This window comes from Artemia franciscana, chromosome 15 (genome assembly GCF_032884065.1).
Source record: "Artemia franciscana chromosome 15, ASM3288406v1, whole genome shotgun sequence".
NCBI lineage: Eukaryota > Metazoa > Arthropoda > Branchiopoda > Anostraca > Artemiidae > Artemia > Artemia franciscana.
In genome coordinates, this window is record NC_088877.1 from 14,379,817 (window position 1) to 14,395,239 (window position 15,423).

General features: G+C 34.1%; 1 protein-coding gene across 2 annotated transcripts in view; it reads right to left on the bottom strand.

Moving 5' to 3' along the window:
- The window catches only part of LOC136036085 (SCY1-like protein 2), a 258,908-nt gene that overhangs the window by 123,267 nt on the left and 120,218 nt on the right, over positions 1 to 15,423 (bottom strand). For both annotated transcript variants that reach the window (XM_065718074.1, XM_065718075.1), the window contains exon 6: positions 5,303 to 5,448. In XM_065718074.1, the coding sequence (XP_065574146.1) occupies positions 5,303 to 5,448 (146 nt within the window). The remainder of the gene's footprint in view (positions 1 to 5,302; positions 5,449 to 15,423) is intronic.

A 15,423-nucleotide genomic window follows, 5' to 3' on the forward strand; every position in this document is an offset into this window, starting at 1 on the left:
TTTTTGAAACAATCAAAAGCTTTAGCGTAAAGAGCGAGGGATTGCAGAGGGGACAACCCATTTCATATACGGAGTAATTTCTGTTCGTTTTAAGTTTTAATGTCGCTCCTTACTTTCAGCTAAAAAAATCAGTTATTTTTTATTTAATAATCAACAGGAGCGAGTATAGACCGAAACTTTACCCTATAAATATATTTTTAAAGTTGATTTTACGAGTGTAGAGGTATATTAATATTTTTACTATGATGTTAAAATATATTTTTTTCCTATTTTTCTTTGTTTTTTAGTGTAGTTAGAATTACTACTTATTTACAGCGTAAAAAGTTGTTTTGATGAAACTTATGGCTAAAAAACTTGAACCAAAACATGAAAAGTCAGAAACACACAAAAAAAAAACCTTAAAACGTCAGAAACACCCAAAAAGGTTTTAAAAAGTCCAAATCACAAGAATGTTCAAAAAGTTCGAAACACATGAAGAGAAAATTGAAAAGATTGAAAACACACGAAGAGAATTTTTAAAAGTCAGGAACAAGTAGACAGAAACTTGAAAATATTGTAAATACGCGAAAAGAATTTTCAAAAAGTCAGAAATATGCAAACATAATTTTCATAACTCAAAACTTTTTGGTCTGAATGATTTGAACATTATAGTTATAAGTACCTGGTTGAAGGGGGCCGTAAAACCTAAACCTTCTTGAAACTTGTAGTCAGTGGGCCAAAGGGAACCATTGTAAAAAGGCGGGTTCCCAAAAAAGAGTCAGTCCCCAAAATAAGATAAGAAAAAATTAGATTGTTTTTCCAAACAGTTAGTAACTTACGTTTGCAAGCTCTTGATCCAAGGGGAAGCTGATGCCCCAAAAATTAAGTTAAAGGCCCCAGCTAAACCCTTGTCTTCTTAATCAGCTTGAAACTTATATTTCAAAGTCCTTGGAAACCCAATAAACCAAAAAAAAAGTTATTTCATCTCGATGTAAAACTTGACAAATGACCAAGAAACTTTTCCTTTTTTAAAGTTTGAATCTTTTAACCGTAAGTTACAGTCCCCAGACAAAGAGCTTGTTGGGGGCATGGGACCTTCCAAAATGGGAATCAAACTACGTCAATTTTCTTTTATTGTTTTAAAATTTATGTGTATAAGGTTTTTTTGCCAAAAAGATAACGAAAAAAAGTTTTGCCTTTAAATTGGGTCTGAAAAAGCGTATAGCGTATTTCTTTTTTTTAGTTTAACTTGGTTGTTCACTTTTGTTTTTGTTTGCCTAAAGTTAAATTTATCATATAACTTTATTTCTTCTATTTTTAAAATAGATTTTTAAGTTATTATAAAACATATTATTCAGTTACATGGCCAAAAAGATAACGAAAAAAAAGTTTTGCCTTTAAATTGGGTCTGAAAAAGCGTATAGCTCTTTTGTTTTAGAACAGTTTTCAGAGACACAAGTCCCTTTTCCAAGGAGGCCATAAAGCAAACAAATAGGATGGGGCATAGGGCTCCTGAATTAAACCAACAAACATTAAAAGAACAATCAATACTCTACCCTTTTTCAATGGTTTAAGGGGGGCATATAACTTCCTTTTATGTGTGGTAATTTCTTTTTTTTTTTAGTTTATTTTGGCTATTCACTTTTATTTATGTTTGCCTATGGTTAAATTTATCATATAACTTTGTTTCTTCTATTTTTAAAACATATTTTTCAGTTAATCCGTAAAAATTACCCGGCTATAATATCTGTTGTGCTCATAATCTTATTTATGATTAAATAAAAAAAAAACAAGTTTTTTTAACTGAAAGTAAGGAGCGACATTAAAACTTAAAACGAACAGAAATTACATCGTATATGAAAGGGGCTTCTTCCTCATCAACGTCCCGCTCTTTACGCTAAAGTTTGACTCTTTCTCTCAACTCCTCTCTTTAAAACAGTAAAAAACTTTAGCGTAAAGAGCGGGGCGTTGATGAGGAAGCAGACCCTTTCATATACGATGTAATTTCTGTTCGTTTTAAGTTTTAATGTCGCTCCTTACTTTCAGTTAAAAAAACTTGTTTTTCGTCATCGTATCGACCAAGTGGTCCTAGAATGTTGCAAGAGGGCTCATTCTAATGGAAATGAAAAGTTCTAGTGCCCTTTTTAAGTGACCAAACAAATCGGAGGTCATCTAGGACCCCTCCCACGCTCATTTGTTTCCCAAATTCAACAGATCAAAATTTTGAGATAGCCATTTTGTTCATCATAGTCGAAAACCATAATAACTATGTCTTTGGGGATGACGTACTCCCCCACAATCCCTGGGGGAGGGGTTGCAAGTTACAAACTTTGACCAGTGTTTACTACATATAGTAATGGTTATTGGGAAGTGTACATACGTTTTCAGGGGGATTTAATTTTGTTTGGGGGTGGGGCTGAGGGGAGGGGTCTATGTTGGAGGATCTTTCCTTGGAGGAATCTGTCATGGGGGAAGAAAAATTCAATGAAAAGGGCGCAGGATTTTCTAGCATTACTATAAGAAAACAATGAAAAATAAACATGAAAACGTTTTTTCAAATGAAAGGAAGGAGTAGCATTGAAACTTAAAATGAATAGAGATTATTACGCATAAGAGGGGTTCTAAAAATACTTTAGCATAAAGAGCGAGGTATTTACGAGGAGATAAATACCTCGCTCTTTATGCTAAAGTATTTTTAGTAATTTCAACTATTTATGCTACGGCCTTTCGGATTCAGTCATTCTTAAAGAATTGGGAAAAAACTTACGATTTAGTGTAAAGAGCGAGGTATTAACGAGGGTACAAACCCCCTCGTATACATAATAAAAATATAAGATTATGAAGGTTTGTTACGTAAGTTAATTCTTATGTTACGTATATTTTTTACTAATAAAAACGTTCGTTAAAAATTAAAAGTTCTAGTTGCCTTTTTAAGTAACCGAAAAATTGGAGGGCAACTAGGCCTCCCTCTCCACCCCTTATTTCTCAAAATCGTCTGATCAAAACTAAGAGAAAGCCATTTAGCCAAAAAAAAGAATTAATATACAAATTCACTTTAATAATTTATGTACGGAGAGCCAAAACCAAACATGCATTAATTCAAAAACGTTCAAAAATTAAATAAAAAAAAACTAATTTTTTTAGCTGAAGGTAAGGAGCGACATTAAAACTTAAAACGAACAGAAATTACTTCGTATATGAAAGGAGAGGCTTCCTCATCAACGCCCCGCTCTTTACGCTGAAGTTTGACTCTTCCTCTCAACTCTTCTTTTTAAAACAGTAAAAAACTTTAGCGTAAAGAGCGGGGCGTTGATGAGGAAGCATCTCCTTTCATATACCAAGTAATTTCTGTTCGTTTTAAGTTTTAATGTCGCTCCTTATTTTCAGCTAAAAAAATTAGTTTTTTTTTATTTAATCTTTTAATAATACTAGAAAATCCTGCACTCCCTTCATGGAAATTTTCTCCCCACATGACAAATTCCTCGATGGAAAGTTCCTCCAACATATCCCCCTCTTCTCAACCCCTCCCCCCAACCAAAAAATATCCCTGGAAACGTCTGTACACTTCCCAATAACCATTACTATATGTAAGCACTGGTCAAAGTTTGTAACTTGTAGTCCCTCCCACGGGGACTGTGGGGGAGTAAGTCGTCCCCAAAGACATAGTTATGAGGTTTTTCGAATACGCTGAATAAAATGGCTATCTGATAATTTTGATCTGTTAACTTTGGGAAAATAATTAGTGTGGGAGGCGCCCTAGGTGCCCTCCAATTTTTTTGGTCACTTAAAAAGGGCACTAGAACTTTTCACTTCCGTTGGAATGAGCCCTCTCGAAACATTCTAGGCCCACTGGGTCGATACGGTCGCCCTTGGGAAAAAAAACAAACAAACAAATAAACACGCATCCGTGATCTGCCTTCTGGCAAAAAATACAAAATTCCACATTTTTGTAGATAGGAGCTTGAAACTTCTACAATAGGGTTCTCTGATACGCTGAATCTGATGGTGTGATTTTCGTTAAGATTGTATGACTTTTAGGGGGTGTTTCACCCTATTTTCAAAATGAGGCTAATTTTCTCAGGCTCATAAATTTTGATGGGTAAACCTAGTCTTGATGAAACTTATATATTTAAAATACGATTCTTTTGATGTAACTTTTGGTATCAAAATTCCATTTTTTAGAGTTAATAAAAATACTCTCCGGTTCAGGGTGCTGGAATAGGTTTTAAAATAGATGTTTAGAAGACTTAGTCACTAAGGGTAGGAGTAAGTGAGGATGAATAGGTGACGCTAGGTAACGAAAAGGAATCAATCTAGGTAACGAATCAGGATTAAAATTATTCGATTCTTTTGATGTAGCTTTTGGTATCAAAATTCTATTTTTCAGAGTTTTGGTCACTATTGAGCACGGGTCGCTCTTTACTACAGTTCGTTACCACGAACTGTTTGATTAAAAAAAAAACAAAAAAAAACAAGCATGCTATTCTTCCTTTACATTACGGATAAATTGTCTCAAAACTTAAATATTGAGTTTTTAGTCCAAAAATAAACAGTAGCGCCTAAAATGCAACATTTTAACCCCTTCCTCATGTCAAATACCATCTACTTTCCAAAAAGACTTGATTCCAAATTCTTACCTGGCTAACTTCAATTTATTTGGAAGAATATATTTGGACTAAGCATATAACATCCGTACACAAAGATGACAGTTCTTTCCTTATTGTAGTAATTGTCGTGGGAAGTACTCGAGCTTATCGTCAAGAAACTTCTTACTTTAAAGTTAGTAAACCTCTATTTTATTGTGCAAAGAAAATACATCTGAATTAGTCATTGCTCTTGAAGCATTGTAATACAAAATTTAACTTTAGCATAAACAGTCGAAGATTGAGCAGTGAACACCAGTTACATTTTAGATCAAGGTGAAAATAACACTGAAACGAAAAACAAATGCGGAGAAAGCAAGTTATGTGATGGAAAGAAAAGAGGGGTATTAAGAAAAACAGAAATTATCCTAAATATTAGGGGAACACCCTCTCTTCAAGACCTCCCTCTTTACGCAAAAGTTTGGCTATTAGTCCTAATTCATTAAAAATGACTTTTGAAACTGAAGGGTCGTTGAATTGGAATAAAAAGTATTTTGAAGAGCTAAAAACATGATGTATTCAAACTCAAAATGTGTAGTATCAATATATAATAGAATCGCTGCGGAATATGATAGATTAGATGCGGGATGTCTCTATGGGAATTAATCGTAATAAGTATTTTTCTGTATCACTTCCTATTATATCAATTTATTCATCTTACAGAAAACAGAGTTACTTACTGTGTCTATCAACCTTATGTATGTCTGACTGCTATGATTAGCTTGTATGGGAGACTGTCCCCTATTATATATCGTAGCTATTAGGAGTCCAACAGAAAACATATCACTTGCAAATGAGGCCATAGATCTTGTTTGTGTTTCTGGAGCTGGAAATAGAAAATTTGCGTTTAACATCAAAAGCTTTTAGCATCATTAGTTAGTGGGTGTAATAGTAGATTTTATTTGTCTCATTTTGCTGTTTAAATTTTGAGCATTCTTGTTCTTTTATCAAAATTTCTCACTGCAACAGCAGCCGGATTTATATTTTGCCTCAGTACCTCGTCCTCTGTCAAAGTATTAGGCTATTCGAGGGTAATTTCACTCTTCGCCACTTAGTCCACAACACCACTCATCCCAATACCTCTCTCTGAGACACTCTGCTCCGCCCCAAACTACACCATCATGCTACATTCCACTCCTTTGCTTTATATTAACTCCACTGTCATATTAACTGCCAACCGAAACTCCGCAACAGTGTGCCATTTTTTACCATGTCATACAATCTTGTGGAGCACAGCCTTTCCGTCCCGCCAAGCTCCATAGCCCTGCGCCACGTTAAACCTAAATTCATAGAATGCTGACACAGTTTTGCGTCAGTCCATTTTTTAACAGCTCATCACGCCATTCAAAGCTTCACCATGTCATACCAAGCGTCACAACTCTGTGCTGTGCATTACCACACTACGCCTCCCCACCACCACGCACCAATCCACAAAACCATGCAACTCTCTGCCATATTGCATCACACTCTACGAAAATTGGGGGGTGAAACTCAATAAATTGCAGTTTCTGAGATCTAGAGTATTACTAGATGGCAAAATGGTTCGAAAGAAACCATACATTATAGATACATAATAGGGTTTCTACCCTATTCACATCCATGGTTCTACCCAAGATTATACCCAAGTTTGAAGATATGTTCTGTCACCACCATCAACAAAGCTCAGGGGCAATCATTAGAATAATGAGGTATAGATCTGAATACAGATTGTTTTTCCCATGGACAATTATATGTTACATGTTCAAGAGTCGGTAAACCTGACAATCTATTTATATGCACAGAAAATAGGACAGCGAAGAATGTTGTATATTCGCAAGTTTTACGTAGTTAAATATATATATATATATATATATATATATATATATATATATATATATATATATATATATATATATATATATATATATATACTAGCTGTTGGGGTGGCGCTTCGCGCCCCCCCCCAAGCCCCCCCGCGCGCGTAAGTCGTTACGCGCCATTGTAGTTGTGTCCCTATGTCCCACCTGTGAATATAGATATATATATATATATATATATATATATATATATATATATATATATATATATATATATATATATATATATATATATATATATATATATATATATATATATATATATATATATATATATATATATATATATATATATATATATATATATATATATGTTTTTAACTACGTAAAACTTGCGAATATACAACATTCTTTGCTGTCCCATTGTCTGTGCATATAAATAGATTGTCAGGTTTACCGACTCTTGAACATGCAACATATAATGGTCCATGGGAAAACAATCCGTATTCAGATCTATACCTCATGATTCTAATGATTGCCCTTGAGCTTTGTTGATGGTGATTGCTAATCGACCATTCCCTGAGTCGCCATCGTCATTTATATATCCCCCTGTGCACCCCGGCGTCCCCTTTGTAGTTATGTCCCTGTGTCCCGGTCGTCATTTATATTCCCTGTGTCCCGGTCGTCATTTGTGTCCCGGTGTTCCAGTCTGTGATTTCTCTTTGAGTGTCCCGGGCGTCATTTATATTCCTTGTGTCCCGGTGTCCCGGTCGTCATTTATATCCCCCTGTGCCCCCCGGCGTCCCCATTGTAGTTGTGTCCCTGTGTCCCGGTCGTCATTTATATTCCCTGTGTCCCGGTCGTTATTTGTATCCCGGTGTCCCGGTCTGTATATACATTCGTTTTTTAGTTTTGTTTGTCTCCTTTATTTTTTTCCTTTTTTCTTTTTTTTCTTTTTTAGTTTATTTAGATTTTTAGATTTTTTAGTTTTTTTATTAGTTTTTATTTTTTTTGTAGTTTTTACCATTTTTTTAGTTTTTTTAGTTTTTTTTTTTACTTATGTCCTGGTCGTCATTTATACTCCCTGTGTCCCGGTCGTCATTTGTGTCTCGGTGCTTTGTTGATTGCTAATTTGTATTATATTTATATTTATATTTTTTATATTTATTAATATTTTTTTAGTTTTCTTTTTCTCTTATTTTTCAGTTTTTTCCTTTTTTTTAGTTTTTTCTTTTTTAGTTTTTAGTTTTTTTTGTTTTTTACCTTTTTTTAGTTTTTTTAGTTTTTTTAGTTTTTTAGCTTTTTTAGTTTTTTTTATTAGTTTTTAGTTTTTTTTTAGTTTTTGCCTTTTTTTAGTTTTTTCAGTTTTTTTTAGTTTTTCGTTTTTTACCTTTTTTTAGTTTTTTAGCTTTTTTAGTTTTTTTTTTTTTAGTTTTTTTTGTAGTTTTTACCTTTTTTAGTTTTTTTTCTTCTTTTGTATTAGTGTGAAATAATTCAGACGTCATATGCGGACAAACACGACGTCACTCGACAGACAGACAGACAGACATAACCCACAAACAACTTATTTTTATATATATTTATTCATATTTTTTTAGTTTTCTTTTTCTCTTTTATTTTTCAGTTTTTTCCTTTTTTTTAGTTTTTTTCTTTTTTAGTTTTTAGTTTTTTTAGTTTTTTACCTTTTTTTAGTTTTTTTTTAGTTTTTTTAGTTTTTTAGCTTTTTTAGTTTTTTTATTAGTTTTTATTTTTTTTGTAGTTTTTGCCTTTTTTTTATTTTTTTCAGTTTTTTTTTAGTTATTAGATTTTTACCTTTTTTTAGTTTTTTTTAGTTTTTTAGCTTTTTTAGTTTTTTTTTCTTTGTAGTTTTTTTTTGTAGTTTTTACCTTTTTTAGTTTTTTTCTTCTTTTGTATTAGTGTGAAATAATTCAGACGTCATATGCGAACAAACATGACGTCACCTGATCCACACATCCACACACAGACAACTTATTTTTATATATATAGATATATATATCTATATATATAAAAATAAGTTGTCTGTCTGTCTGTGGATCTGTGGATCAGGTGACGTCATGTTTCGGCTGACGTCATGAAATTAGTTGCCGTCATTTTTGTTATGACGATGCTTAGTATATTGTAAAACACATTAATTTGGTTAATAATATACCATTTAAAACACCAAAATGAACATGCTGGAGTAGTCACTCGGTGAGAGAGGGTGTCAGAACGGAGAATGAAGGTCCCAGGTTCAAATCCTGGTTAGGCTAAAAAAGGTAAAAAACTAAAAACTAAAAAAAAAACTGAAAAAACTAAAAAAAGGCAAAAACTACAAAAAAACTAAAAACTAATAAAAAAATAAAAAAGCCGAAAAACTAAAAAAACTAAAGAAACTAAAAAAAGGAAAAAACTTAAAAAACTAAAAAAAACTAAAAAAAAGGAAAAATGAAAAATAGAAGAGAAAAAGAATACTAATAAAATTAAAAATAAAAATAAAAAAAAATAAAAAAGATAAAAAGCTAAAAAAAAGGTAAAAACCAATAAAAACTAAAAAGAAAAAAAGGTAAAAAACTAAAAAGAAAATTCATCTAAAAAACTAAAAAAAACTAAAAAACGTAAAAACTAAAAGAACTAAAAAAGTAAAAAAAAAACAAAAAAAAGGAAAAAACTGAAAAATAAGCGGGATATAAAACAGGGGGATATAAATGACGACCGGGACACCGGGACATAAGGAATATAAATGAATCAGAAAATACAACTCATGTTTCCAAATGACGTCGTTTGGAGCCCAAATTGAAAATCCAGATCAATTTATGTCTACTTTCAAAGTAAAAGGGCAAATTTATCATAGAGCAGGGTCTCTTCTACCATTCTCAGGCGAGAATTATATATTTTTACAATTGTACTTCATCAGTGATAGAAATTCTGAATTGAATGCACGTTGCGAAATTTCTCCCAACATTGAAAGGACAATCGTTTCCCAATTACAACATCTTTTCCACGAAAATAATAATTTAGTGCGTCTGTTCAAAACAGCCATCGATTTGATGCCTACTTATACGCATAAAATTGTTATTTCCGCTGACAAAACGCCTCCTGGCCAACATGTGCGTAGATACAATGCTCCAACTATCGACGAAGTGGCCATCGTTATGGTCGGTGATCAGTTTTTACCTCGAGATATTATTCTCAGGGTTTCCACCACACGTGCTACAACTAAAAATAGGCCTACCAATAATACTTTTAAGAAATATAAACCCACCAAAGCTTTGCTATGGCACTCGACCTGCCGTAAAAAAACAATGGAAAACCTAATAGAGGCCACAATCTTGACAGGGCCTTTTGAGGGTGAGGCTGTTCTTATTCCTCGCATTCCCAAGATTCCAACGGATCTGCCTTTTCAATTTAAAAGATTGCAATTCCCAATTCGATTAGCATTTGCAATCACCATTAACAAAGCTCAAGGTCAATCATTAGAAAAATGTGGTATAGATCTTAATACTGATTGTTTTTCCCATTGACAATTGTACGTTGCATGTTCGAGGGTCGGTAAACCTGACAATCTATTTATATGCAGCGACAATTGGACAGCGAAGAATGTTGTATATTCGCAAGTTTTACGCAGTTAATTTGTATTTTATCTATCTATCTATCTATATAAAAACGAGTTGTATGTATGCATGTTTGTTTGTTTGTAAAAAGAGCGTTTGAATATGATGTCATTATTAGTACATACGGCTTTGTATATGCAGAGACAATGGGAAAGCCAAGAATGTTGTATATTCGCAATTTTTACGTAGTTTAACTCCTGCAGACGAAATGAATGCTTGCCTAAAAAATTCTAATTTATAGGCACACGTAAAAATATTAAAATTAACTACAAATATGCGTGTCCGATTGCAAAACGATGACTCTGGTCAAACAGTAGACTCAATTTCAGGACGTATACAACTACCTGCTGATTTCTGTAATTTAGTGACGTCCAAAAATGAATTGATTGAAAAAGTATTTCCGAATATTCTTAAAAAATTATAAAAATAATAAATGGCTAAGTGAAAGAGCGATTCTCGCACCCAAAAATATAGACGTCCACGAAATCAACAATATTGTTTTGAACAAGATTCGAGACCAGGCAGTCCTTTACAAGTCAGTCGACACAGTTTTGGAACCAAATGAGGCGGTTAATTATCCATCTAAATTTTTAAATTCCATAGATCCTTCAGGGTTTCCACCACACGTGCTACAACTAAAAATAGGCGTACCAATAATACTTTTAAGAAATATCAACCCACCAAAGCTTTGCAATGGCACGCGACTTGCCGTAAAAAAAAACAATGGAAAACCTAATAGAGGCCACAATCTTGACAGGGCCTTATGAGGGTGAGGCTGTTCTTATTCCTCGCATTCCCATGATTCCAACGGATCTGCTTTTTCAATTTAAAAGATTGCAATTCCCAATTCGATTAGTACTTGCAATCACCATTAACAAAGCTCAAGGTCAATCATTTGAAAAATGTGGTATAGATCTTAATCCTGATTGTTTTTCCCATGGACAATTGTACGTTGCATGTTCGAGGGTCGGTAAACCTGACAATGTATTTATATGCAGCGACAATTGGACAGCGAAGAATGTCTTTTATTCGCAAGTTTTACGCAGTTAATTTGTATTGTATCTATCTATATAAAAACGAGTTATGTGGATGCATGTTTGTTTGTTTGTAAAAAGAGCGTTTGTATATGACGTCATTATTAGTACATACGGCTTTGCATATGCACAGACAATGGGAAAGCCAAGAATGTTGTTTATTCGCAATTTTTGCGTAGTTTGAAACACATATATAAATCTATCTATATTCACAGGTGGGACACAGGGACACAACTACAATGGCGCATAACTAATATGGCGCGTAACGACTTACGCGCGCGGGGGGGCTTGGGGGGGCGCGAAGCGCCCCACCAACTAGGTGTTGGGGTGGCGCGAAGCGCCACCCCAACAGCTAGTATATATATATATATATATATATATATATATATATATATATATATATATATATATATATATACATATATATCTACATTCACAGGTGGGACACAGGGACACAACTACAATGGCACGTAACTATGTAACGACTTACGTGCGCGGGAGGGGGCTTGTAGGGAATATAAATGACGACCGGGACACTCAAAGAGAAAGCGACCGGGTGTGTCGACTGACGTCATGTTTGTCGACTGACGAAATTACAGACCGGGACATCGAGACACAAATGACGACCGGGACACCGGGACATAAGGAATATAAATGACGACCGGGACACTCAATGAGAAAGCGACCGGGACATAAGGAATTTTCGATTAGCAATCACCATCAACAAAGCACCGGGACACAGGGAATATAAATGACGACCAGGACACTCAAAGAAAATTACAGACCGAGACACCGGAACACAAATGACGACCTGGACACAAATGACGACTGGGACACAGGGAATATAAATGACTACCGCGACACTCAAAGAGAAATTACAGACTGGGACACCGGGACAAAAATGACGACCGGGACACAGGGAAACAACAACAACGGGGACGCCGGGGAACACGGGGGGATATATAAATGACGACAGGGGCACAGGGAATGTTCGATTAGCAATCACCATCAACAAAGCTCAAGGGCAATCGGTCAAATTCTATTTTCAAATGACCTATTTTACCATTGCAGCAAATGCTAGTTAATAGTCATTTTATGCTTATTTATTTACCGGTAATTTGTGCTTGAGATATGAAGTTTGTGAAAGAGGAGGAGCGAGTTTGCTATTTGTAAGGCCCCTTTACAATAAGGTCTGAAATGAGATACCTTCAAAAGAGTTTTCCCCCAAAAATTCCAAGAGGATTCGATCTTTCAAACTCTTAATAGAAACAAGTGACACTTGATTAATGTTCAAAATTTCTTGAAAGAAAGTCACGCGACGATCATGAACTTATGAATATGCATGTAAATCTTTCTTGTGGGGATACTACTGCAAAAAAGCAAAATTGACTAAGAGAGCCCGAATTGTCAGAGCGAGGGGAAGGGACAAAGCAAAGAACAGCTATTTAACGACATTGCTACCACATTTTTCCAGTTTTTGGCTTGTAATTTAAGAATTAGTTAGTATTATGTAGTATGGTGCGTCTCCTCCACCACATCATTCACTGGTTATTGTAGTCAGAGCTTAAAGGAGTAACTTATTACTTAACGATCTGACACAGCTTGAATACTTTTTGCTTAAAAAATCTTAGAGACGATTTAGCAAACTATCTTTTCGTACGCACATTTGTCATTACTATGTTTAGCACCTTTCTTTACTTTCATTTCGTCTCTAATAGGCAAACTATAAACATGTAAACCTAGGGGATTCAAACTTCATCATCATAACAATTGCTTATGAGCGTGTTCATTCTCTCTCTTTAGTACTTTGCCAAACTTTTTACTATAGCTTCTCCTTAAAAGCTCATTTTAGCCTCTGCTTTATACATTATACCGTCAAACCAAAGTCAAATGTTACTTTCAGATTATCCACAGCTAAGTGTAAACATAAAGAGTGAGGGATACTTAGATAGTATAAAAAATTCATAAAAGCGAAAAAGATATAGGTAATTCGTGTAAGTATTTTGGCAGAGGCAAAAATTAAATCGACTTGAATATTTGACTCAAATATTTGACTCAAAACTGTAGATGGAAATCAAAATGACTTAAAGAATGGTTTTGCGGAATATGATTTGTACGATGAAATTCATAGCTAGGAACTTTACCTCATGATAATAGTACAAATATATTTTGAAATTAGATATTATAGTGATGGTAATAACCAGCCCAAAGACGATATTGTCATAATATTGAGTTATAACTAAGTCCCGTAAACTCACAGGAAAAATTTCTAAATAATAAAAAGTGTTACCAGAACTTTCGAAATGTAATTTTTAACCGATTGAAATCCAGAAGCATAAATTACTCAACCTTGTAGTTTGTCAAACAGCTCCTTCCAACTATACAATAGCTGCAATGCTTCTTTAAATTAACTCAAAAAGAGAATTTGAAAAAAAAATATAAGAAAAGTAGCAGAGCCATATTAGAACCTAAATTAATGGAAATGAAGTTATATAATAATCCAAATTTAAAACAAACGTAAATTAGATGACGGAATTAATAAAACCTAAGACAAGCATAAATTAAAAGAAAAAATAACATCAAACATAAAGGTAACAGTTGCTGGTATGGATGAAGAGATGACTCCTGAAAAGAACAAAAATGAAAATTAATAACCAAATACAATTTGAAAAGCAGAGAAATTATCAAAATTAAGAGGCAGAATACCCCCCCCCCAGAGGTTGTTTTAGGAGGAATAGAGAAAGCAATTGCCCTTAGGGCAAAAATTTTAGGGGTACACTTCAAATGAATAATCTAACGCTCATGTTACTTAGTAATTTTTAAAATTGTAGTTTGTTAGAATAAAGTGGAGGGCGTACTTCGGAGAAAATATAAGCAAATTCAATCCAAATTTTCATTTTTCCCATATTTTCACCACCGTTTCTTGAAAATAAATGTAAGAAGCAATACAAGTAAAATATTGCTATGATTTACATTCTATCTTGTTGTTTTACGGACTCCAAGACATGGAAAAAAAGGGACACAAAATAATTCAACACCAAAAGATTTCCTTAAAGAAACCTATAGGTGTGTTTGTGCAAAACGAAGCTAAAGGGGTCTTTGAAAACAAAGGAGTTGCCTATAAAACATTATTAGCGATTACACTGTGAGTGGCCAGTAATAAGCAGTCATTTATCTTAGAATTTAGATCCTCAGAATCAAGAATGGCGGAAAGGGTGTCTGAAAAACCTTATCAGACATAACGGAGGAACTAGTCTGGGACAACAAGATTTTTGGGCCATTTCAGGGCCTCTTTACATCCCTTTCTCTTAATCAAAAAAGTTCTTTGGGTCATTTTCAGGCCTCATATTTTGGGGGCCTGGTCGCAGCTAAAAAAAAATTATCTCTTTTTCGTGTCCCATTTCTGGGGAGAATATTTTTCTATTTCCTGAAGTGCAATGGGAAGGTTATGACCGAAGAACTTAAGGTTATAACTTGCTGGCCAATCGTAAAAAACTGACCTTTTCTGCAAATCGCAAAAAACTGGCCCTAGTTTCGGGGACCCTTTTATGGGAGCACCTTTTTTCGTATTTTAGCCCGTTTTTCGGCTCCATTTCCCTAGACTAATATTTTTTTCTCTCTTATCCATCTACATGTTAATTTCCTTTGCCCCAAGACTTAAAGATATAAGCTTTGAGCTATTCGGAAAAAAGTATTTTGGTTCTTTGGCTCCATTTTTGGGGGAGTCGTTTCAACGAACAATTTTTTGGCACATTAGGTTCCTCCTGGGCCACAAGATTAGAACTGTATGTTTACCAGGGTAAGAAGTATTTTAGGCCATTCTTGGGCATCCCAACAAGATGTGCAACCCTCTTTACACAGAGACCGAACTTTGAAAATCTTAGTCAATCGCACTCCCGATATCGAACGATCCCATGTAGCTTTAGATTCCAGGTGAGGCGAGAAAAGCCTAGTCCTGCTACAATATAAAGAAAAAGATCAATATCAAACCCCCCTACCCCATTTTTCCACTACCTATCTTATTTGTGAAAAATTAAAACTTGCGTTATTCAATGCTATTGCCTAGGAAACTGTAGGGATCACTTTATCCCATTAGGCATATTTGCTGGAAGTTTGCACCATTCTAAGAAAAGCGGCACCATCTAAGAAAAGTGGCTATCACAAAGTCTCCGTCAAGTATTTGATCAGATATAAAGTTTTGATTATATGGATTTTTGGGTATGTATTTTTATCTAAAACTGAACCAAGAATTGTGATAAATATACTAAACGAAGTCCTAGATAAAGACCACAACTAGATAAAGATAGATAAAGAACTACAGATTAAATTTTCTTTTTAATAGAAATCGTATTGTAAGATA